Below are 26,782 nucleotides of genomic sequence, written 5' to 3' on the forward strand. Positions count from 1 at the left end.
TAACACGTGAAGCCCGTAACTTCAAGGAAAGAGGGAAAAGGACAAAGTAACTCACCCGAAAAAAGAGATGCCATGATCATCTACACTGGGCTAGCAAGGTAAGTGACAGTGTTGTGTTCCCATGTCGTCTGTCGTATGTGCTCCCGAGCACAGCCTCGATCACTACAGTAATGGGTCGAACATCTTCAATTTTGACGAAACTTCAACTGTTTGTGCATTCGTATCCCACATGGAGCCTCAAAGTTTCAGATTCACATTCATAAGTAGTTTGGTTGTGGCTGCAGGGCTGCTTCTGTGAAGGTCACCATCAGCTCCCCCACCCCCACCGTACGTACGGCAGTGGGACGCACCAAATATTCGTGCTGCAGCTGTCTTAACCAAAACTGGTTTGTTCTTATGACTGGTTCAATTATTGTTTCATACACGAAGCCGTAGACAGTGAAAATAGAATTTGGTGTCTCATGGAACATCCTATGCTTAGAGTATTTCATAGTCAAAATTTTCTGAATTGTATCTCAAGTGCAAAATTCACTTCCTGAGACAAGTTAGAAATGCACATTTTACGTTATTTCTCTGTTGAATTCTGGTTATTTACAATTTGTGGGACCGCGCGTTATCCTGTTGAAGGACTTTTTTGGGCTCTTGGAAAAGTGATCTACTCACCTAATGAACTTCTGAATCTTCTGTTGAAAATTTACTAAAATATTCAAATAACCCTCCTATAGTAGAATATATTTTTAAAACTGATATTATTAATAAACACCAAGAATATTGTTCGTGTCTGGTAATGCAGCAGCCGACCTTCGTGGCTTAGTGGTTACGACGCCAGGGTTCACGGGTTCGAATTCCGGATGTTCTCTGTGAGTGTTCGTTCATCCAACTCATCACATCATTACTCATTCTCATCAGTGCGATCAGCCCAAAGTGGAAGAAAAGCATAAATAACGAAATGACTGCATCATTAAGAATTCGGGTGGAAAAGTGGTATAATATCTAGTGAATGGTAAGACAATAATGAACTCCAATAACTTTTTCGAATATAAAATTATCATAAAATGTTAACCTTGAAAATTATACAGGTTTCCAGGAAAGGTCACTTCCAGCGCCCTATTCCTTCTTCCTCCAATCCGCACTTCTACGCCGTAAGAAGGAATGCGAGCGAAGCGAGCAAGAAAATATTTAGGGTATTTATTACGAAACTGGATATAGTTAATACTAATTTAATGAGGAGTCAATATTGTCACAAGGCGCCACAGCCTTCACTCCTTCAGACTCTTTCTCTCTTTGCTCCTTCAGCACCCATTTTACCTCTGCGCTTGTGGCGTCCCTTTGCCTTCCCCGTAGCTAATGCTGTGTCCAACCTTCACTTATCCTCATTATCCTAAAGTGGCAGGAAAGCGACGTAAAAGTAACAAAAATAGTTACCCGTGGACTTCTCGTTTGCTATATTTTACTTCGTATCTGATGTTAGTTTTATGAGTGAAGGAACAAAAGCGGATGGTTATGACACCCACTGCCACCCCGCTTAGAGAATAATCCAAAGTAAAATTCACCTGATATCATACGACTTCCAAATGATACAGAAGAATGACAGCCTAAATAATAATCAGCATATGAAATTTATACAAAAGCGCTAAATATTGCCCCCCCTGCCGAACTTCAAAGTTCGATCCCCCCTTACTATCCAAATTCTGTTTGATATCAAATATCTGGATATTTCCCTCTCAAGATCCACCCTCCCCCCAATCTAACGCTTAATCTCCCACCTAGTAGAACTCCCGTGATAATCTAAGACTTAACGTTGACTGTTGAGAGTATTATAGTGTCCAATAATAGCCTAATAATAATAATAATACTTAATCTCCCCACAAGAATTCACCTTACAATTTTAAACTTACTAGGCACTGTCCCCCCCCCAACTTATTACCTGCCAGTTAGCAGTATACGAAGTGATTATTACATGTTAACGAAGTTCGACTTTTATGCTCAATGCTGAAATTTTTATTCCGTCAAATTTCCTTTACAAAGAAAGCAAATGAAAAAATACCACCTAAAATTTGGGTGGACGCAACCTGTGTCCCCTACACATTTAACACAATTTTCTATTCGCCCCAAGTTTATGTGCTCGTTCTTGCAGTCAGGCACAAGGGGTCCCAGGTTCGAATCCCGTATTGGGCATGGACGTTTGTGATTGTCCATTCATCAATTTCATCATATCATAACTCATCCCCATGTTCGCAAATTAGCCAAAAATGGCACAAAAAAAGAAGTAAAATAAAGCAAATCAATCAATTGAGGTTAGGCACATATCTAGAAATATATTTCGGAGCGGGTCCGCACCAATGTCTCAGAAATAATAATAGAGGAAGTGTACAAAATGTGAGCCCCCATTTTGTTTCTGGTGCATATCAAGGAAACCATGAAGCCAAAATAAATGGTACTAAAGCCTGAAATAGTTATTTAGTATGTCTCCCCCATGGCGAGAAAAAATGGCTTCAATGTGAAAATTCTATTTCCTCGAAGAGATGCGATTTTCAAGATTGGGAAAAAACGTTCCCAAAGTGGGCCCCTTATATTTAATACAATTGAAACCAGCAACAGCATAAATTATAGTGATATAAGCTTTAATACAGACAGTATTACAAGCTTCCTTCAAGATCATCGTTTTCTCTCGTATACATGTCAAATCAACTGATAAAATTTATTTTTGAACCTTTACGATTCAGATTATTTAGATTCTTTGTTTATACATTGTACCTATCAAACTGCCAAATTTCAGATTTTTTCGGCTCTTTGTTTTTGAGTTACTGACTTTCATAAAAGCAAAAATCCCAAAATTTGTCATTTTGAAATCTTTAAACAGCTGTATATCAAAAACTATTTGACCTAGAGAGCTCAAATTGGTATCAATCTCTTCTGCTTTTAATGAGCTTTAATTTGAAATGAAACATGACTGTGGGATTTTAATTTTGTATTTTGTAAAAACTTGAAAGAAAGTTTTTTGAATATCTCAAAAACACCATTTTTAATTTTTAGAAAAAAATATATGTTTTGAAGACATCAATTGACTCTTTGTGTCCAAAATTTCATAATTGGACGGCAATGCGTTCCTAAGGAAATTCATTTCTTTGTATTGTAATGTGTGTGAAATTTGTTTTAATTCCATGGTAAAACCATGACTTAAGTTGATTGGTTGATGTTGAAGTTTTCATAATAGTAACAATGTATTGGTACATATTTTACCAAAAATTCTCATTGTACGCGTATATAACAACGTTAATATGTAAATCATGATATTAAAATTTAAGGAGTTTACAGACCGAAGTGACATGCAACAAGCGACACATTTTGCTTGTCCCTTACATGTTGCTCCGACTGGGTCTTTTTTCAATACAGTTCATTACGTCGCTTCGGTCTGTTGTTCGCGCATGCACGGCGAATGCTTGCTTATAGATTGAAGGTACTCGCGTTGCTTGTTGTTTGTCACTTCGGTGTGAATCCTTGCTGTCGCTTGTCACCTGTCACTTGTTGTTTTGGTTTGAGATACCCCTTAGAGGCTTGGAGCTTAAAAAATATTTAAATCATTCCTCTTAACACAACATAATGATTGATGAGAGATAAGATATGTGACGTATTCCAGTCAGTTTTACGAGTCATAACAGAAAAGGAACAAGTCTCAAGAGGAATAACTAGCTGTATTTCTCGATTGTTTATAGTGATATGTCGTGAACTGTAATCTTTGATGCATCGTCAATTCTTCCCCTCCTTTTCTGCATACGCAGAAACACACACACTAATTAATAGATTGTATTGTTTCAATATAATTTGTGACCTGAATGTTGCAATTTGTTACAACCTTTCAACGTTTGCAGTGGCCGGTGGGTTGAAGGTCGGCAGGTAGAAATAGAAATCGTCTGTTTTCCTTTGGTGGCAGTCTCTACCTGAATCCATCCCTTCAGGTTGTCGAAAAGGCTGCTTGAGTAGATCCTTTCAGTCTGCCAACTTATCGTAGAGGAGGGTGAGAAGCACGTGAAAACAATAAATATGTGATTAGAAATGTGAGAGCAATTGACCTATCACTGCTAGACTCTGTATACCTAAGTGAACATCACCAATTGTTTACTTCAATATTCAGTCAGTTGTCTTTTGTGAAATGCTCAGTGAAGTAGCTGTGTTTTATACTCTCCAAGTGATGCTCTTAATGTGAGCATTATTGTTATTAAACTAATGTGTGGTCTGTGGTTGATAAGAATGGTTGTTTAGTTTAATATGAATATTACGTATGTATATTTTTCGATATTAATACCTTCTATTTGTATCCTATTCTAAAATGGAATCACAAATACATATTTTTCAATTCGATTAACAGATATTAATATTATTTGTAGTCCAAAAATTATAAAATAGACAAATATGAAGACTTCAAAATCAACCACTCAACTTAAGCTATGGTTTTAACAATAAAGTCAACAAATTTAACAAATCTCGCACACATTACAATACAAAAAAAATCCATAGGAACCCATTGTCGTCAAATTGTGAAATTTTGAAATCAAATAGTCAATTGATGTCTTCAAAACATATATTTTTTCCAAAAAATTAAAAAAAATGTTTTTGAGATTTTAAAGAAAAACTTATTTTAAAGTTTTTAAAATATTACAAAATTAAAATACTACAGTCATATTGCATATCCAATTAAAGCAGAAGAGAGTGACACCAATTTGAGCTCTCTAGGTCAAATAGGTTTTGTTCTACAGCTGTTAAAGGTTTAAAAATGTCGTCAAATTTTGGGATTTTTGCTTTTTCGAAAGTCAATAACTCAAAAAATACAAGCCGAAAAAATCTGAATTTTGGCAGTTATCGTCAACTATATTAGAGTGCGCGTCAAATCTCCTGCATATGGCCTTGAACGGCTGAACAGCACCAGCGAATCACAGACGTGCGGCGTTGCCTAGTTCAGAACCTGTTTCACCTCGCTACTAAATCGTGTACCTGGCGCTCGGATATAAATAGATTATTTCAAGTGTCAGTAGTTCAACAGATGGAAAGATAATGAATTTGCGAGTATGTACGAAAAACAAGCGTGATTGTAGCTTATACCGTTCCCTCTGTAGAAGCAATGTTATTATAAACGTATTTGCATTGTTTCCTTTTTGCTCTCCCTTCGTTCCTGTTTTTAAAATAATGTTCGAGTGAAGAATAGAGAAGTAAAATTGACTTTAAGAATTGCCAGGCTCTAACAGTTCAAGCGTGTGGTATGAATCAAGCTACCGTTTCTCGGATATGTTCGGAGGCAAAACAATCTGGATCGGTCCCTGCTCCGATGTTTCAATCACCTAGAAAGCACATTAACGTACAGAAAAGAACGACAAATGACAAAAAACAGAACCACACATTAAAATGTGTTGTTAACTTGTTAACGAAGAACTTGACAATGTAACACAGGAACAAAGGGCCGCTTGTGTTAAACATGCACAAAAATTACAGGAAAATGATTTTGTAAGGCAGATAGATCGGGACGAAATTTTGGACCCAATTATAATAAATTTGAAGGACGACACAGAGAGCGAAAGTAGTGCAGTCAGTGACGATGAGGACAACGACGCCAGTTGTTGGAGTTACGAGGAGCCCCTGGCAGTCCCTCTGGCATAATCAAGTATGATCTTTTCTCCCATTAAGTTTAATATGTTATATTACTTCATGTTCCGTGCACTCCGTGACAAGGCGTTTCGCTCAACCACTTTGTCTCTTTCCCGTGTGAGATTTCGACATGGCACGTCTGCAGTGCGCTGCTATTGGCTATCGAAATATGCAGGAGATTTGATGCGCACTCTAGTACCGGTACTACCACTGCACCAAAAATTATCAATTTCTGAGATGTCAAGGTTCAGACCTTGGTTGATACAATCTATGTGGCCATCTTATCCTGATTCCACGTTCTTACTTTCTCGCCTGTTCTCTTGGAACTTGTACCAGAATTCCATGATTAAAAATTGGACGAAAACGCATTCGGTGCTTGTTGTACGTACAACATATGGGGCCCACTTTAGGAACGACGTGGGGTCCACTTAATGACCACTAGGAGTTGTTTTTTTCATGATAAATATTTCTCACGTATCCATTACTTACCAATTGCATACAAAGATAGCTACTATCCTTAGGATCAAGTACATAAAATAGTTGTCGCATTTACCTCTCAAATGACCGAGACAGCAATTGAACGTGGGAGTAATGAAACTTTCGACTTGCACAAAATCACTCACACAGTAATCAACGTGGGAGCAAGCACAAATGCGACGATAACGTAAACTATCAGCTCCATGTATTTCCGCCATGCTACGATATCATTCCATACAAAAACCCTACGGTTCTTATTGGGGATCGAAACTTAGGCTACTCGATGGGTTTGCGAGAGGTACGCTTAGGAGCTTGTGGTGACACCCCGGAGAAACAACGTTAACACGTAAAGGAAGAACGTTCAAGCACGTTGCGAACCTTAAAAGGTTCTAGGATCGAACCAGGAACCCTTAGATGGATGGAAATCTTACCATAGGGGGAAACGGTAGCTCGTAAACTCTCGCTTGGCTGCATCTTCCATTTGCGGAAGTACCTAAATAAACTTAATTTACACAACCTTTTAAATGAATGGCAACTCACTTATTTCGGGTTAAAATGACCTAAAGACTGCAAAGGCAAGGTTGGCTTGAGAGAAAGGCATATTACCTGTCTCGTTCTCGAAGAGAAGATCAAAAGAGTTTCCAAGTTAACTCTCACTCACTCGCTGACGTTAGTCTCTTAAATTGTCTCTTAACTTCTCAGCACTTCACTGCCAAGCAAACTTTAAAACTGACGTTCACTTTCCATAATCAAGCTCGACTGTCCTTCAAAATCAAACTCCCTGTCGTCTCCCCAAATCCAAACTTCACTCTCCTCTCTCCAAAACTCAAAACCCACCAACTCTCGCTCTACTCCCTTCAAAACACCCCAGCTTGCATCTTCTCAAGCTAAACTCCTCCTTCTCTTTCATCTCACCCCACTTTTTTTCAGAGTTTCAGAGCGGAGTGCGGAACGTACTAAAGGGGCGCTCAGGAGCGGAGCGTGGTACGACAGCACTCCGATCCGGAGCGGAGCGGTTCAACTTGTTGAAACTCGCGCTCTGCTTCGGAGCGGAGTGGTTCGACTTTTTTGAAACACACGCTCCGATCCAGAGCGGAGCGTGATGCAGCAGTACTCCGCTCCGGAGCGTGGTGCTCTTGGCAGCACGCTCCGATCCGATTTAGGAGTTATTTTTACACGAATGCTGTAATGCAACTATGAATAATGGGAATGTGCAGTACAGTCAAGCTGGTTTCTGTGACGGAGTGGTTATAGTGGAACCACATGCAAAAGAGCCACTCCTGTGCATCGTACTCTAGTGGTTTATCTGTATGATCGTACTCCCGCTTGGAGGGGAGGGACAGAGTGAAGCATGCTTCCTTATGACCCGAGTGGAACGGGTGAAGGGAGAGGTGCGCGGGGATATTTGGCCGAAGCTTTTTTGTTTGTGGTCGCTCTACAGCACGGCACCCTACGACGTCAGCGATCCGTGGGGTAGTTCAAATCCCGGCGTAGGCTTGTACAATCTTTGTGTGTGTCCCTTCATCAATTTAATCATAACATCGCTCAACCCCATCTTCGCGATTAGCCAAAAGCGACAAAAAAGATAAGTAAAATGAACCAAATCAATCAATCAATCATGCACATTAAACATTGGTAAAACAATATAAGAATGCTGTTTTGGCTCAATAGAGAGAGAGCTATAGTACGTAAATTCTTCATTTGATGTCAGTTGAAATATGAATTACGTAAATAGTACTTCTGTATTGAGATGTACTATTTTGTATTGTGACTCTTAGATATAAGAGTTTGAATGTTATGTGTTGAATGGGTCACGAATCATTTCAAGCAATCACTTTTCCTGGTTTACGGAGTTGTCCGACACACCAACTCGGGGCGCCGACTTTCCAAAATTTCTGTGGATGCATATCAATGGCGGTTAGATCTGAGAATCAAGTATTGTATACTTTAAACAACTTACATGCACAATGATTGCAAGAGGCAATGATATTATCAACACGTTACTAAAAGAAAATACCAAATTCATACAAATTAAAATGAAAAAATCTTCATAAATGCAAATAATTTTAATTGTATTGCAGAAAGAACTATGCAAGGATTTTGTTGTGAACAGAAACTACAAAATGACTAACTTTATGTACCAAATAATAATAATAATAATCATGACATGTTAACTTTCAATATAAAACACATTCCTTCTTACGTCATTTGCACTTATGAATTTGTTTGCAATTTTGGTAATGTCAATATTTTTAGTCATTTCTTTATGAACATGCAAAATTGCCAAATCATTCAACCTTTTTGGGTCATTGTTGACCGCAAAAACGTTTTCAATCGTCTAAGTGCTGAAAATGACCGCTCAGAGGTACAAGAAGTAACAGGTGTAGTTAAAATCACCCGTACAAACTTCACAAATTCTGTGAGCATTTCAAGCATGGGACCACTGTTTTCTCTACTTAAAATATTTGTAATGTCTGACAAGTTGGCCACTTTTTTCTTTGTTCGTTCTGCACACATCTAGAAACATGTTCCTGTGCAATGTTAGCTTGTCTTTATCAAAGTCTGTCCCATAGAACTGCAGAATTCGATCAGCACCAATTTGACCGATAGCAAAAGCTTCAAGTTGTGAAATAAATTCCAAAACCTTTGTTTGAAATCTACGATTTAGCGAATTCACAGCCACATCAATGATTTAAAAAATATTTGTCTGTACATTTCCTCCGGCGCTTGATACGTATGAGGATCACTACCTTCGTTGTAGCATTTTGGCATCTTCCTTTTTCTAGGCAAAACTGGTTCATCAATGTTCAATTCCTTCCCTTTCCTCACGGTTTTATTCCACAACTCAAAAAATATATCCCTTTGTGAAGCTAAACTTGCAGACGAAGTTTCCACCAAAGTTTTGATTTCTCGGCATGACAATGATTTCTTCTGAAAAGAAGAATGAAGTTGTTCAATCCTGCCGAAAACTGAAATTAACATTTTCAGGAAAATAAGAAATCTGAATTGATGTAGGTTTGAAAAATATCCACTAGCCTTCCCACGGACTTCACTTTTTTCTTCTGACAGATCTTTCAAAAATTTCAAGAGAACGTCATAATTACTTTCCAACGATTGTAGTGATTTTACCCTCACACACCACCTTGTTGGACAGAATGGTCGCAAAGTCAGTCTGGGAATGTTTTTTACAACACCATCTTCGTTGTGTTCTTGTAGCGACTGAAACACTGCTAGCCTCTTTGGCGAATGTCTTACAAATGATATTAATTCACTAAGAATCACCAGATAGTCTCGCACATAACTGATACCTTACATCGCATCTTGCACTACCAAATTCAAATTATGCGCCGAACAATGAACAAATATAGCTCTAGGCTCCAACTGAGTAATCCTACTTCGTAATCCTGTTAAATGTCCACTGACATTACTCGCGCTATCATAACATTGACCACAACAGTATTTTATGTCGAGAGATAAACGTCTTATCACATCCTGGACGACTTCAAACAATGTCCTAGAACTTGTTGAAGCTACTTCATAGAAGCCCATAAACACTTCTTCAACTTGCAGATTTTCATCGACAAATCTGAAGCATATGGATATTTGTTCCTTCACTGATATGTCGGAAGTCTCATCTACAAGGAGAGAAGAATATTGTGCCCCCTTAATATATTTCGCAATATTTTGCTGTACATCGCTGGATAATAAAGAGACAATTTCATTCAATATATCGTGAGAAACCCACTTATATGTAGTTCGCTGCAGCCAAGATTTCAACTCAGGAGCATCTTCTGCTCTAAGCAGCAGCAACTGATGAATATTTGATGCTTCATCGGTGTGACCCCGAATTGCTATTCCTCGCTGACTTAAAAATTGGAGGGACATTATTATCGCCTTGCGTGCATTTTTCATATTTCCTAATTTATGTGTTGAGATAAGAGATGACACATTGGTTCCTTGTTTCGTAGTTGCCAGAGCAGTCACGGACGAACGATGAAGTGTACATTTTTCGTGAACCCTGAAACGTTCAATTGCCTTTTGCCACTGAGAAAATCCATTTCGAACAAATGCATTACACGAATCCCTGTCTGCAGAAGTAGCAGTTGCCGACGGAAGCACTATACTGGAATCAAAAGTGTTTTTACACACACTACAGAACACTTTGTCCAATTCTTTGTCGTAATAAATCCAAGGAAATGTCTTTTTCCATCCTTCATGGTATGACCTGCCTGACGATTTCTTGACACTTGTTGCTAATGTACTACAGGAACTGGCAGAAGACACATTCTCGGATTCCTTATTTTTTGACTGAACATTCTTTTCACTATGTACGGTGTCAGTAATATCCACCTGTGATGACGACGACAAACGTATGGCGAATTTATCCATAGCGACTAGCAAACCTACTGTTCGAATTCGAAAGTATGTAAAGAAGCAATACTCAATATTGTGTTTCAGCTTTCCACACGCGTCCCGTGCCACGTTTGAAAATTGCGAAAATGTTTGCCCGGCGAAGAGCTTTTGCTCCACGCATCCAGTCAGTAGACTCTCTTCTTTCTACTAACTATTAACACGGTAACACCAATTTTTTCTGAAAATGAGAACTTCCCAGTCTACAATCTAAGCTCCCGCGTCCTTCCAAGCCATTGTCTCTCGGAGAACAAACAAAACGATAACAATCCAGATTACATGAAGACAACTTCACTGAAATCGTAAACCACGTCGCTCTTATCTGATTGAAACAAACAAAAGAAGAAAAAAACAACTATTGAGGTAGTCGGTCACAATCGGCTTCCTTGTGCTCAATATCTGCAAGTAGTTATTTTGAAACAATTGTTGACGAATGGAGTGGGCGTATTGTAGTGTGTCACTTGTAAGGAAACATCAAAGCAAGCCGAAAAGACGGGATTCTATTCACAATACAATATACTTCCATTGTTATTGTGGGGACTGCCTTTGACTTGGCCAGAGACAGGCAAGGAAGGGGGAATGTGTTGCTTGGTTGTCTTTGCACGAACACATTTGAAACAATTATGTTTTAGAAGTTAGAATTTTTAACTTCTATCTCAATGTTTTAATTGCTTATTATTTTTTGATAATGGCAAGTGAGAAATATTTATTTTATTTTTATTTTATCAAACTAAAAATCTTGTGGGTGCGGCGCACGCACAATATTATTTATGTGGGTGCTCGAGCCCCGGAGCACCCACGTAGTCGGCGCGCATAACTTCGTCTTGATCCGTATTCCGTGCTCCTTGCAGGTGACTGACAAGAGTGCAGTCTGCTGGCGCATTTGTCTTGTGCCCGTTTCAAGAGGGGGAGGGTGAAACTGGTACTTAGCTGTTTATACTTTCTTGGTAGAGAACTTCGCTGCACTGCACGTTGCGTCCGATTTATCCCCATATGGCAGAGTCATCGCCTTTGCCAGACAGATCCAGTGTTGCCAGTTGTATTAGAATTATGCTACACCAATTCTGGCTAGGTTGTTCTCTTTTAAACTTATTACTTATGCGTGTTGTTCTTCTCTTCACTGTCATAAAAAGATGCACTTTAAAGCTGTGTTCTCTTGTATCATTACATGCATGTTGTGTGTGCTTGTCAACGGTGATATATGGACATTTAATGAAATTTGAAACTTCGCTAATACATGGACGTCTTCAGGATATTTTCCAGGAAAGCACAAGTAAGTTATTTTTCCAAGCGGGAGCGACGACAATGAGGCAGAATTTCCACATAATATAGTATTACTTCCTTTAAAATATTGCTTCAGTTTGAAGTTATCATGTTCCTGCAACGCCCTTGCAATAATTAACATATATTACTGTGACTGAAATAAAATTATACGTGTGAGATATGTACTTTTTTGTATAACTTTCATTTCCGGGTGGCGTGGTCCCGCTTGGCCCCCTCCCATCCGGACGTCCATGAGTATGGAGAAATCATTCCAACCAGTCTCGGTTAATGGAATTATAAGGTGAGTAGATTTATTGAAATCAATATACAAGAACAACATAGAAAAATCCTTAATTGTTAGTTCTATACACCATAAGCCTCGATAATGTATACTGAAATAATGAAATTAAGGAAATCATGCCGAGTTTTCATTTATATCTGTTCAAGTAGGAAAGGTGCACAAAAAGAATTACAAAAATACATGTAAAAGTATTTCGATCAAGTTATTATTCTATAATTGTAATAAACAATGACCAATTGTCCTTTCAACTAACTATAAGTTTCAATTTGTCTTTTCCTGTTCTATTAACTTTACCTTGCCATCATACTTATATTTCTGATGATCCTTAATTCTAAAGAAATCCTATAAAAAAATAGGATACCAAAACTATGGGAGAGAAATAACACCAATGCTATTACCTCGGCTCAAACCAGCATCATTTGTTGTTGAGAGGTGTACTCACATACACGAGCTCGCAGGAATATTGCACATGAGATTCGTTATTCGTGTGATGTTGAATGCCCAGTGATGCTTTCTGTCATATAATAGACGCTTATGAAGTGAATACATTATTAGGACTTTGCCAGATTTCAGAAAAAAAACCACAAGGGGCACTGGGTTCGATACCCGGTGGAGGAACATAGTGGCTCGAATCCCACTTTAGGTAGATTTAGACTGTAGGTCTATTCTCGATAGCGTGTTGTTGAGTCCTAAATCCACCAAAAGTCCATAACAGAAGGCATCGTTTCAACATATGTTGAATGTATAATTGCAATGTATATTGTGATAAATTAATCCTTAAGCAAATATAAATTGATAATTCTTTTTAACACTTTCCTTTACATTTATTCACAAGAGCATATAAAATTCTACTTGGAAATTAATTTCCAAATGATCAATCTCTTATTCATATCTTTCACGTATACGTGTATGTGTGTTTTTTTTCTGAAATCTGGCAAAGTCCTAACAATGTATTCACTTCATAAGCGTCTATTATATGACAGAAAGTATCACTGGGTATTCAACATCACACAAATTTATGAATTTGACATATTAACGAATTTCCGCCATATTTAATTAACTCAGCTGGTATTAAACCAATGCTAGGTGCTTTGTTATTCTTTAGCCTTTTAATAGCATCTTTAACTTCAGTCAAGTTAGGTTCTGGAACTAAAGGTTCTGCTGTGTGCACTTCATTTACTTCTGATTTATCTCCTACATGAACATTTAAAAGGTCATTAAAGTAGTTCTTCCATCTATTTAGAATATCGATTGGGTCAGCTAGAAAATCACCGTCTTTATCTTTTATCAAGTTTACTTTAGGTTTCCACCCCTTTCTAAATTCATTTATACCTTTATATAAATCTCTGATATTTTTATTTTTGCTGTTTGTTTCAATTTCGTTAATTTTGCTTTTCAAGTACTTTTACTTCTAAACGTGCGGTTAACTTCTCGCTTTATTCTATTATAATTGCTTAGATTTGTATCATCAGAGTTATTTAACCACCTAAGTCTAGCCTGATTTCTTATTTTCTATTAGATTATGACATTCATTATTAAACCATGGCTTACTTTTTCTTGGTTTATGGTATCCTATACTTTCTTTAGCTGTTGATTCTATTGCATTACGTATGTGCTCCCAATTCTTATTTACGTCTGTCTCATTTATATTTTCATCATCATTTAAATCCTGCAAAACATCAAATCTATTTGACAGTTTAATTTGGTAATCTTTCTTAATTCTCTCATCATCAAATTTTCCTGTATTAAATTTTATAACTTTTAGATTTTGTTGCTTATGATTTATCAGTGCGAGTCTTTCTCTTAATTTAGCAATTACTAAATAATGGTCACTGGCTCAGTCAGCACCTCTATGTGAACGAACGTCAATTATACTAGTATGCCTTCCCTTATTAATGAGAATATGATCTATCTGATTATGAGTTTTACCATCTGGAGAAGACCAGGTATATTTATGGATATCTTTATGTTTAAAAGTGGTACTTTTCACAATTAAATTCTTTGAGGTTGCAAAAGTAATCAATCTTATACCATTATCATTACTTAATTCATGAAGACTTTCTTTACCAATCGTGGGTTTAAATGTATCTTCTTTGCCAATCTGTGCATTACAGTCACCTAACAGAAATTAATTAATATATTATTGTTGCATCAATATGTATAAGACATGTATAAAAATATAGATATAACAGCACGTATTCATTATCTAGCTTACATGTATTCAAGATCACCAAAATTTGTATAAAACAACGCAAGGATATTAATGTCAAATAGATAAAGAACAGAATATTTGCTGAATAAGAATAGAAGAGATCCTGATTAATATTTTATGTATATTATAATAAGTACTGTCCTTCAAAGCCATACGATCCCAATATATCCATTGCATTCCAGTAAGTTTAAACGAAAAGTAAATAAGCATCGATTATACAGCAAATAGTTTTTCATTATTTAATTTATATGCTTGCTAATACAAACAATTATTCACATTGCTCATTTCACGCTTACAACAATAAATAATAAATAGATGAACGAATATAAAATTACAAGATAAAATACGCGTATAACAATAAAACAACAACGTAACACGAATACATCGAGAAAGGACATCTTGTGTTGAGACTCCATCGTCCAGCAGACGACAGACCATCAGACAAGGTCAGCGGGAGAAAATATAAGTGATCCGACATCATTGCTCTTCTATCCACCCCTCACCCCTATGTTGGACACACCTGTGCTGGTCACGGAACTGATGTGAAGTGTTTCCCGTTTGTACCGTGAGACCGGCCTCATCTTGTCCATTACAGGCGTGCGTGCCCCTGAAATTATACTTTCTCTCATGAATCACCCAGGATATTATGGGACCTCTCAGAGGTGCCTTACTTCATACAAAGATCGTGTAACAGGCAGGGATGAAATTTTAGATAATTATAGTAAGCCCCTGTTTAGACGAAAGCATTTTCCTTAGCATTTTTCTTAACATTTATGCCTACCAAAATGCTATCGTGTGAAGTGAAAAATCTTAGCCTTGTGCAGCATCTCCAGTGGAATTTGCTGTATTGCAGCGAGAATAGACTCTTTTAAGTCACCCAACGTGTCAGGTCGGGTCATGTGAACGTATTGCTTCAACAACCCCCTCAAAAAGAAATCACAGACAGATAAGACTGGCGAACTTGAAGGCCATGTTACATTTCCCTGACGTGACATGATCCTTCCTGGAAACATCCGAAGAAGAACCGTCATCGATATCACCGCTGTGTGAGCAGTGGCACCATCTTGCTGGAACCATACACGGCGGCCTATAAGACCGAGCTTACGCACTTCTGGCTATAGAAAGTCTGTCAGCATGGTCACATATCGGTGAAACGTAACAGTTGCCTGCACAAGGCTATGACTGCTTCGATAAGTGTTTCCAGATTTAATTTAAGGCACCAGTGCAAGTACACCCGAAAGTATGTGGAGGGACTGCAGCTACGAGATCTTTGCATCATCCTGTACTGCTTCTCTCTTCCCACTCGCTTTCTCCCCTTCCGTACTGTTATGCACAGTCTTGATACAGAAATTCAAAGAATACAGTCAATACTCTGTCAGTATTTAGAGTGCGCGCTGCTGCAAACGACTGGTGGTAACGGCACTCACTTTTCCTCTCACTAGGCGAGCCCTCTCGAGTCACTACTTGCGCAGAGACCCATTCGTTACTTAAGTTGAGTTGATAAGAAAGTCATAAATGAACATTAAAAGTAAGGAAAAATTAATTTTGTAACAATAACGCTGTAGGCAGTCCTCCTCCGTGGCCGTGCGGTCTAAGGCGCTGTGCTTTGGACTCCGACTGCCGGACGGCATAGGATCGAGTCCGCCTGGATTTTCGGCCTGTGTATAGGACCGGTGGCAACCCACCATCGTGAGGAAATTGGGGAGCTACGAGTGAGTAGCGTAACCCAGTCTAGGAAATCTGCTGTAACGGCAGAGGGTTCCACGTGCTGACCCCACGTTGCGCCATTACCTCAAGGTGTGGAGACTGGCAGTCGGGAGATAGGCCAAGACCCTTGGAGCCAACGGTTATTGTTAGGGAAGGTATTTTAAGGTGTACCACCTTTCCAAAAATATAGCTGTTTTCATACCTATCGTTTGAGAAACGTATGTATTTTAGGACATGAAATCAAGTATAATGAACACATTTTGTTGTACTTTTTAGTGAGATTAGCACAGTTATTCCCTTTTTACCCACTCTTTGATGCTTCAGAACCTTTACCTTCCTTTTATTTCATGTTTTATTAAAAAAAAATAGAACAGGAAAATAAATTATTGTCAGTCTTCTTGAGGAGCTACATAAAATCCTATACTCTTATTTTGCAGAGAAGAACAAGAGCTATAAAATGATATAATATAATCATTGCAGCCCCAATAGTTCTCAAGATAATGTAGCAAACCTACGAGAGAAGACACAAATTTCAACAAAACCTATTCGACATTTTATCAGCACTTTTTTCGCACGTTTTTTGAAAACATTTTCAGAACCTTTCTTTCCCTTTCATAATTTTGTATCTTAAAAACCTTTCCGCATTTATGTATTATATATAATAACGCTGTAAGCAAGGAAAGCTGGTTAGAGTTAGAGCATAAAAATAAAAAATTGGATTATAAGATCACAGCAAGCTGCAGCGAGTGGTTTATTGACAAAACTTACAGCTAATTATTAACAATTTTGCACATATTAATAGAAATTTTTCAATTGTTAAATTTCGAAGTTTATGTAAATTTACACATGCATTGCATGAAAACAATTATCTAGTTGCAAAGGCAACTAGGCATTCATTCAATAATCTACGGCGAATGCAATGATGGATACTCGGTCACATTGAACCCCGTGGAGAAATTTACTTTGAATGGAAGCCTTCCTACACGGCTTATGTTCTTGAAGCGAGAAAGAAAAAACATGAGATCTTCTTCTGTAGTGACGAAAGGAACATCAAAAACAAGAAACGTTTTCAGTTTGGGGGATTCTGAAATTGAACAAAGTCTTTCCAAGAAATTCTGGGACCTCTCTACTATTTTTTTCACGTGAATTTCTTCCAGGTTGGTTGCACATTCCAAGATCTTCAATATTGCTTCTGCCATTACGTCTCCGTCTAATTTAATCATAGTGATGTTCTTTTGTTGCAAATTACCGTCCCACACGTCATTAATGCTCCATGTAAAAGTAGAGAAGTAGAGCCAAAGTCCTTTGAGCATAGGAAGAGCTCGAAGAACCACATGCAGATTGCAATTCTCATGTCCGTTGCCCAACGTCCAAGATTCAAGCGAGTTCCTGAAACTTGGCGAAATCTCCCTTATACTGTTATCTGCATGCAGCTCGTTTCTAGGTTCCAAATATAAGTCTACTAGAGAGTTCAAAGATTCGAAACTGGTAAGGGGGAGTGACACTGATTGACAAATATGCAAGTATGTAAGTTTCGGGCAACTCGATTTAATAAACTCCAAACTTTCCTTGGTGAGGCTGTTCATAAAAATGCCGTCGATGTGGAATGTTGGTGAGGGGATGCCTTTCTTTGTAGCAACTATTAAATTCGAAAGCACATAATCTAGTTTGAAATTCCCAAAGTATTCAATATTAGAAACCAATCCCAGGACAACCAAGAGACCTTCGTACGTGACTCCTGATTCACTCAATTCCAAAGTTTTTAAAGATCGACACAGGGGACTCTTTCTTCTCTGATAACAGTCAACCCTCTTTCCGTTTGGCACGAGTTTCTCCAGAGGCATTAACATGGCAGGTATTCCAAACAAGACACTTGCCCAATCAGTTAGGAGTTCATTGGGCTGTGGCTGAACTTGCACCATGTTTTGTGTGAGGTAGTGAAGACCTTTGTCTGTAATTGGTGACCTCTTGGCATTAAGGGTCTGAAGAATATGGCAGTTCTCTCCGATGAGTTTCAAAACTTCGTCGTTACAAACTCGAGGCAGTTCCAAGACAACGAACTTTCTCGTTGTATCCAGCATCTTCTCCATCTGGCCGTCGATTTCCCATTTCTTCTCGTCTGAACCTGCTTTCAACTCCAGTTTTAGGACTTCTAAATCTTTCCCTTCCTGTGCAAGATGTAACATAATCTCCATGAAAAAGCCCAGATTTAATTTAGTGTTGAATTGAACGTCCAGTTTCTTGAAACCTTTCTTGAACAACACTTGAACAACGTAAACAACTACAGGCCATTCCTCCAATGTATCTTCGTTTAGCTTCAACAACTCGACCGTTTTCTCCAGAAGTATTGATTGCTGTGTTCGTGGTATTTGACTAAAGCAGCTTTGAAAAATTCCTTTAGTTTCATGAAAATTCTTACTTGGCTGTGACGATATTATCATCCTTCCCAATTTCTCGTACAAGATAGTCAGGAGAGTCGACTTTGGCTCCTTCGGCTTAAATATCCACACAGGTTCCATCTTTGCTGTTCTCTTTCAATGCGACATTTCCTGAAGATGGATGGAAATGTATGAGAGTTGCAAAACTGCAGGGTGTCTACAATGATTAGAGCGGTGCGTGTATTATTGAACTTATCAAGAAGCAACTTTACACTTTTGTAGAGAAACTCAAAAAGTTTTGTGACGCATTACTTGTTAGATATGTCCCCCTTTTGTGATTCTGCAAACATGAACTCTATAATCAAGTTCTTCCCAAACGCGATGAAGCATGTCCCTATCAATTCGATTAAAGACACTGATGATGCGAGCCCACAGTTCTGCTACATCACTCAATAATGGAAGCACAAACAGTATTAAATCCTTCATACAACCCTACACAAAAAAGTCACACGGAGTTAAGTCAGGGGAGCTTGAGGCAATGACAAAAGTTGTTGATCATAATTTCCACAACACACGATCCATCGGTTTCACAGTCTGGTGTTTAAGAATTCGTGGGCATCACAATGGGTAAGGATGTCGAATCGACCCTTTCTAATAGAAATATGTGTAATACATCGTTGGAAAGGGCATTAATCAAGGATTCCAGAAATGTAGAATTTATGGTGAGGAAACAATTGGAAGTGAAAAAAAAACGTAGTATTAAGTTTGAGAAACTTCCATTATAAATGAAATATAATGAGGTTAATTTACGTGAAGATGTAAGTTAAATGCCTAATTTGTTATTTACGCATTTTGGGTTTAGTTATCTTAGCATAAATAATACATTTACCAATGAATTTATGCTAAGAGAATCAAACCTAACGGACCTAACCTAACAACGTAGGAATTCCTTGAGTGACGTCACAGAACGAGAGCTATAAAATGGTATAATATAATCATTGCAACCCCAATAGTTCCCAAGATAATGTAGCAAAACCCAAACTTCAACAAAACCTATTCGGCAGAACCACAGTTCTCTATGCGTTCCGCACGCATTATACAGAGTGTTCATAAAGTCCCGATACCATTACAAAAAAAAAAAACTACGACATGCTTGAACAGTACCTTCTTCCTCAGTCTTCTGGATAGGCATTTCCCTGGCAGGTGGATAGGTCGTGATGGACCTATTCCTTGGCCACCGCTCTCTCCTGATATCACACCTTTGGATTTCTTCTTCTGGGGGTATGTCAAAGATTGTGTTTACCGCACTCCTGTTCCAGATGTTGCTACTCTTCGAAGAAGAATAGCTGAGAGTATCCTAACTGTTACTGGTGATATGCTGGGGCGTGTATGGGCAGAAGTGGATTACCGCAACTAGAGGGGCGCACATTGAGGTGTATGTCATAAAGAGTTGTAGCTCATTTTGCAATCAACAGCATTGTTCTATTGCATGTAGTTTCCGAGCTATATTGTTTTGTAATGGTACTGGAACTTTATAAACACCCTGTAGACTATACAGAAGGCGCAGAAAAAGAGATAATTGAGTAGAGGCATTTTATCAGCACCTCTGTTTTGCACCTTTTTAATAACATTTTCAGAAAATTTTTTTCTCTTCTCCGACCATAATTTTGCAACTTAAAATTATTTCCCTAGTGATTAGTCTTATGATTAGATGATTAACCCTACCCAACAAGTACAAATTAACCTTGTCATCGACATAACTCCCCACCCCACAATAAGTGAGTTTCAAAAGTTAACATGGCTCACAAAGTTAAAATATTGAAATTGTATTTGACACAGACATCCAACCAGTTATTTCTTGGTGAAATGTTTGAATGTATAAAGGCATAACAGGCTTTCTTTGATTATTCCTATGGAATGGGGTACAGAAAAAATATTAATGCCATAAAAATAGTATTTTCTGAACTCATTCCATACAAATTGTAACCTGAAGGTTGATTTATCATAAATAATTGTATGTCTGAAAATCTTGTACAATTACAGTACTTTCCCGGGTTCGAATCCCGCTCGGGCTTGGTTGTTTGTGAATGTCCATTCATCACTTTCATCATTTCATCACTCATCCCCATCTTCGCAAATTACCTAAGAGGCACAAAACGCGAAGTAAAATAAACTAAATCAATCAATCAATTACAGTACTTGGAGTAAACTACATAGATTTTACAATTATAGCTAACCACACAAGATTGACATAAAATATTCTTACCAATGGTTCTTCCAGCATCTTTCATCGACAAGTCAACTGTTTCAAGGAAACATACACAGAAACATGTAACTTTATTGTTCATTCCAACAATGATATTATATTGTTGAACAGTTCAAATAGGATTGTGACTCAGAGAGAGAGACAGCTGGGTTGATTAGCAACAATAGCCAATCTGATTGACTTATCGTGGTCTTCTACTTTGTAAATCTCTTCAAGAGTATTTCATCCTTTCAATTCGGTCGTCGTAGTCTGACTTTCATTTGTGTGTTAATGTCTTGAAAACCCCAGTGCCAATAGAGACGTGAAAGTGCTTCAACAGGAGGCAGCATAGACGCCGACTACAGGGAGGCAACGCACTTTCTGCCCCCCCCCCAAATCACGTACAGTGACATATATTATATATACTTACATACATAAAAAATTGTTTATGCCAACCTTGCCCACCCAAAAAAAATATTTAAGTTGACGCCTCTGGTCACCGGACAAATAATGCAATGGATGGATTGAACCACAAAATCAACGTTAATCTAGGAAGGCTGAAGCAGAAACGTGTAACAACATATTTCTTAATATGGTAATAGATATACCTAGAAGGTGTAAAGCGGAATGAAAAAGGTTCTCTTTTTTTGACAGATGGTGAGGAGCACTAGTGATAATCCTATTTTTTTTAAGAACATATGTTTTGAATTTGAAATTGAAATTTAGGTAAAGTTAATAATCTCTTTTCAGCTAAGAATTGTGCAGTATGTAGTTGGATAAAAAATAGCTCACACCTTTATTATTAAATTATATAGACTTCGACGATGACGTTAATCATGTCGAATCTTGTATGTTCCAACTGTGAGAGGTAAAGCACTCACCAGTCCCAAGTGTGGAACTGAGCCCCTTTAAAAAATTCGTTAAAAAAAGTTGTACGTCCAAAGGCAGAAATATCGTGTTCGCAATTAGGACAGAGCTTTTACAGGTAATATAGTGTTATCCCTGTTCAGGCAGCAAGTGTTCCCAATAAGGACTGTTTGCAATTAGGGCAACACCACTGATACAAGTGCACATTCATATTCTTATTTTACGTAGCTCTTTTGCTTCTTTAGGATAATTAATCGGAGGGTAATGAAAGGCAGGGTTAACTTATGTTGTCATGCATTTCCGTGTAACAAGCACTTCGTTGGAATGAATTAGTTTAGTTTTTTTTAAAAAAATCAAATCAAAATGACCTGATACCAATATATAATAATTAATATTTAGCAAAAAGTCACGTGCTTGTAAGTGTTTTGAATAATTCAAAACATTTAGTGTCTTCGTGTGAGAGGTAGTACAATGAATGCCCAGACCTAGAGCTTGCCTTGCCTGAATGTTTGATGCCCTTTGGTCAGCACAGTGTATACCTTGTCCCAGCTATCTCTGCACAGCGTCAGAGAAAAGGGGGGGGGGGCATCTAGAGGCCAGAGCGCAACAGCGTAACATGCTGAGAAGGCTGGTAATTGCAATCGCTCCACGCAATGCTGTTTCTCTCACGTGTTCATTGGTGCAGCAGTCTTGCGTAACTACTTGCGTAGATACTTGTTCTCGAATATTTTCGAGACGAGACAGCATTTCACAGCATTTCCACGAGACGAGACAGGCCAAAGTCTCGTCTCGTGGGCAACACTACTAACATTAAATAAAAAGTTTCTGTCTCGTACAAACAGAACCCAAGATGTGCCAATTGACTCAATAACACATTAGCGTCCATAAATTATGTGCTTTTGTTGTGTCAAAATACACACAGTAATGCATAAAAGAGCACTTTTATTTATTTTATTTTAATTTTATTTATGCTGATATTATCCTGCTGAAAAACAGCTGACGAGCCTTAGTACAGCAGTACGTATACGTGTAAATATACTATGTTAAGTTACAAATTTATAATACAAGATTTCATGATACAAATGTATAATGTAAAAGAGAAATACATAAAACATTAAATATAATGTATTAAATAGTCCATTAAAATATACATGATAAATACATTAAAGTAAAATTAATCTTTAGGATCGGTGAAAAACAATATAATTACTGACTATAGAGTTTACAAAATCATTGTGTTTGTAATCTTTACATGTTGTTAATAACGACCCTTTCGTTCTTACACGATATGGCGTAACTCGAATAAATATTCTGGTTAAAAGCGTTGGGACAGAGTAAAAACCTTCAAAGATTTTTGCAACAAATTTGTGATCATTTCTGTTTATTCTTGATTAAAGGGATTCAAGTTCTAATTTGTTCAGTAGCTTGTCATAAATATAAAATAACTAGCTGATTACCCGGTGTTGCCCGGGTATTTATTTATCCCAATCTTCTATTAAACAGGAAAACATTGAATTCTAACTATAGTGTAAAATTAACTTGGAGTTGAACGCCATTGGCAGTGTCACTATTCATCTTAGCGACCCCGAAAACTATGGATTCCACACTAATATCGGTCGTTTTACATGTCACTCCCTTCCCACCACAATCCCTAGGGGTGCCAGGGGTGTTTTGGAGTTAAACGGCATTGGGAGTGTCACTATTTATCTTAGGTACCCCGAAAACTATGGATTCCACACTATCGGTCGTTTTACATGTCACCCCCTTCCCACCCCCGCCACTAGGGGTGCCAGGGGTGTTTTGGAGTTGAATAGTATAGTATTTCCAGATTGTAAGCGATATGTGTATCAAGTTTGGTTGAAATTGCTCCAGGCGTTCTAGAGATATGCCGGAACAAACATATATACATATAGTACATCCATTTTTATATACTATATACCTAGGTAGATAGATTTAAACAATTCAAATGTAAAATATAAGTACGAAAGACATTTCTTTCGTTTGGTCGTGAAAACATTACGTGTGGACGGCAAGTTTGACGTCTTGCATTAACTGAACGAGGTTTGACGATCGCTCGAAGGAGGGATGGGGTGGAGATTTGCTTTCAAACAAAACGGAAGACAACGTTGCATGCATAGACGCACATCCGTCTAATCGGTCCAACTTCCCTCAATTTTGACCGAGTAATACCTTTCTGGGATTACTAGCGTTAATAATTATGACAATCCTCATGTTCCTGCCGTAATTCACGGATGAAATTGAAATGTCAGAATTTACCCCCCTTAAGAAACCACTTTCGAGACCACCGAGAGCGATTGGAAATTTTTTGTTTTTCCCAATCTCATCGCATGCACTGAAATTATATGGGGCGTTACATTGTCACGGGTGATACACGAGGACTACATTTTGGATATTAAAGTAACTATTCTACTTGTAGTTAAGCAACAGTTTTCTTAGTTTCTGTGCAATGAAATATGAAACTTAACACGGTTGATTAAACATACCCTCAAAATACTCTCTCAGATTTGTAGCTACAAGCGAACAATTTTGTGTCACGGGTGGGACAGACGAAACACTGCCTCCACACTCAATAAGAAATTTAATTTAATTTCTGTGAATTGCCAAATGATGAAACATAAATTATTTATGACAAAGGGAGAAGGCAATTGACGTTTGAATATTCTAGTGGAGTTGAAGGGAAAATTAATTGTTTTTTGGTGTCAAGGGTGGAATACAATAGACCAAAGTAAATAAAAACAGTTAAAATAAAGGAACAATATGTAAAATACATACCTTCTAAGTTAATTGTGTATAATATTTCGATTTTTATCCAAATGACAATTTTAGATTGTTTACTCACAAGATAGGATAAAGTTACAACATTGCATTTAATTTTATAAATTGAGGTTCATGGGCACTTTCACGTGGAATGCCCCGTATTTATCAATGGTGCTTCTTTCATCCATGGTGTCTTTGGAACGACTGAAGAAAAGAATAACAGAAAACATGAATAGTCCAGCCGCGTGTTTTGTATCAATCTTATCTATCAAACTTACTACTTTATCATGCAAGACTGACGACAAAACATTACGTGCTGACCTGACATCGCTTTGGCTAATCGCAACGACGATAATAACTAGGGAACGGAACTTTATGTGCTAAAAACTCAGAAATATTTATTTTTTATGTCTCATAAATGTAGAAAATATGTGATAAAAACAGGAAAATATGTGACAAAAATAAAAAAAAAAACATTTGGTAACAAAAACAAAGTATTACATGCATTTTGAACACCTGAAATCAGTTTCTAAATGCTTACCTCTTAGTCAGCTATTTTTTTGAAGAGTTGCAGTGGATCACCAAAGTTTTTTCCAAATTCTTCATTGTAAATCTGTGACGATTATCTCTAAAAAGCATCTTATATTGTGAGAAAGATCGCTCCACGTCACAAGAAACAATTCTTGCATCTTTGAAGCACGAAATGCCACTAACGCTGAAGTTTTCCAAAGCTTCCTCTTCCTCTACTTCACCTCCTTCCAAAGCACATGCAATTTGGCACAACGTTTGAAAACCTTGGTTTTTCCTAAAAATATCTGTACATTTAGACATTAGCACTTGTGCGTTAGATCCAGTGGGGGTAATATTTTCCCCCAATAGGATCGTAGGCGAGGCGCCAGAAGTCCTAACACTCTCGATATGAAAAAGGTGCGGAGAAAAACCTTTTTTTATTCGAGGATTTCGAGGTAGCTGAAGACAATGAGCGATTTTATGTATTTAAAATGAAAATTCGCAAAATATGTATTTACATACGGAAAACTGGAAAATATGTGTTTTTATGTAAAATAAAATTTGCTGTGTTGACATAAGGCTATGATCAGAATTTTGGCAAAAACGAGGGTCTCTATCTTATCGCAGAAAAAAACATTTATTTACGTAAAGTTCCGTTCCCTAATAATGACTGATGATTAGATGAAATTGATGAAGGGATACTAACAAAGGACACCCACAACCAGTGGAATTTTGTGGCGAGATCAAATTGCAACCACTTCACGCGCGGAGCCTTATAAAACGAGATTTAACAGAAACCAGGTCGGTCGTATACATAGGCGTAGGTAGTTTCGTCCGCTCACTTTGGGGAAAGGGAGGGGTGGGGGGCGGGCTGGGGCCAACATTATTCGTGCTTTTATCCATGACGAAAATCATCATTCTCCTTGGGAAAAAGGTAATCAGATTCCTGTAGCATCTTATCCAAAACAAGTGGAATTGTGTTGATATCGAGTGACATTTTATGAAAGGAATAAACACAATATTACAGATGGTTGCAAATTTATTAAATATCATATTTCTTCTTTAGAATAAAGAAATATAATTTTAATGTTTTATAATGTTAATGGTAATTATGTTCATGGTAATGAACAAGTTATACGAGTAATTCTGTAATGTATTTAAAAGTTATAATGAAAAAGTAAGAATTTAATTTTTTTTTAAATTTGTACAACAAAACTTTACACTTTCCTAATTTCACTACAATTATTTGTCATGAAAGCTCTCGCATTTCACCTCTTCTTTCAGACCAAAAGTTGGTTTATAACTATGGCTCGGAAGTTGATGACCTAAAAAATCTCAAAAAAGGACCTTAAAATAATTTCCACCCTTAAAATGAAAGTTTGATTTTTTATAAATTACAAGAAAATAGTTGAATAATTTGATAGAAGCTGTTTGGTGTTTTAAACTATCCAAGCAAAGGGGGAAATAGCAATTAATTGCTAATGTAGTTTTCTGTATTTTTACTTCAAGGTTTCTTAAAATACTTCGCAAAGTTTTTCTGTGCAAGTCATTTGCCTCCTTTAATAGTTAACTGTAGTCGGTCAGCATCTGAAAATGCAGTTTTGTTTCTTGTGCATTAGATTATATTTTTTTATATGTTCTGACTAATTTGGCTTTAAAATCATAGATTAAAGCAATAATAGTGGCCAACAAGGAAAATTGGAAGTAGCCTTTACCCAAAATATTTTAAGTTTGTTGGAGGAAAAATAAATTACCACAATTAATTCCGCAAAATCCATTGTCATAGATTTCAGTTAGCAATAATATTGTGCTTTTTCATTGACCAAATTTACGATTAATAGCGTGCTTGATGAAAATACCATGTTAGTTAATTTAAATATGTCAGTTATGCTAGTAAATGAATTTAAAATTTTTGAAACAACTGGGAAGGAGAAGAGAGAATCCTCAAAAATTATAAAAAAATGTAATAAAGACTGCAAGAAAACACTGAAATA

The 26,782-nt window shown here is 37.3% G+C and overlaps 1 protein-coding gene across 1 annotated transcript; it reads right to left on the reverse strand.

Annotated features, from left to right (window-relative positions):
• Nucleotides 1-16,764: 16,764 nt before the first annotated feature.
• LOC146001308 (uncharacterized) lies at nucleotides 16,765-20,691 on the reverse strand. The gene is made up of 2 exons (XM_083138616.1): nucleotides 20,655-20,691; nucleotides 16,765-18,559 (listed from the first exon to the last, which is right to left on the reverse strand). Exon 2 carries the CDS (start codon nucleotides 18,527-18,529, stop codon nucleotides 16,916-16,918), a length of 1,614 nt encoding a protein of 537 aa, XP_082994742.1. The 5' UTR covers nucleotides 18,530-18,559; nucleotides 20,655-20,691; the 3' UTR covers nucleotides 16,765-16,915.
• Nucleotides 20,692-26,782: the final 6,091 nt, after the last annotated feature.

The sequence above is a fragment of the Lepisma saccharinum genome, chromosome 17 (assembly GCF_977018435.1).
Source record: "Lepisma saccharinum chromosome 17, izLepSacc3.1, whole genome shotgun sequence".
Lineage (NCBI taxonomy): Eukaryota > Metazoa > Arthropoda > Insecta > Zygentoma > Lepismatidae > Lepisma > Lepisma saccharinum.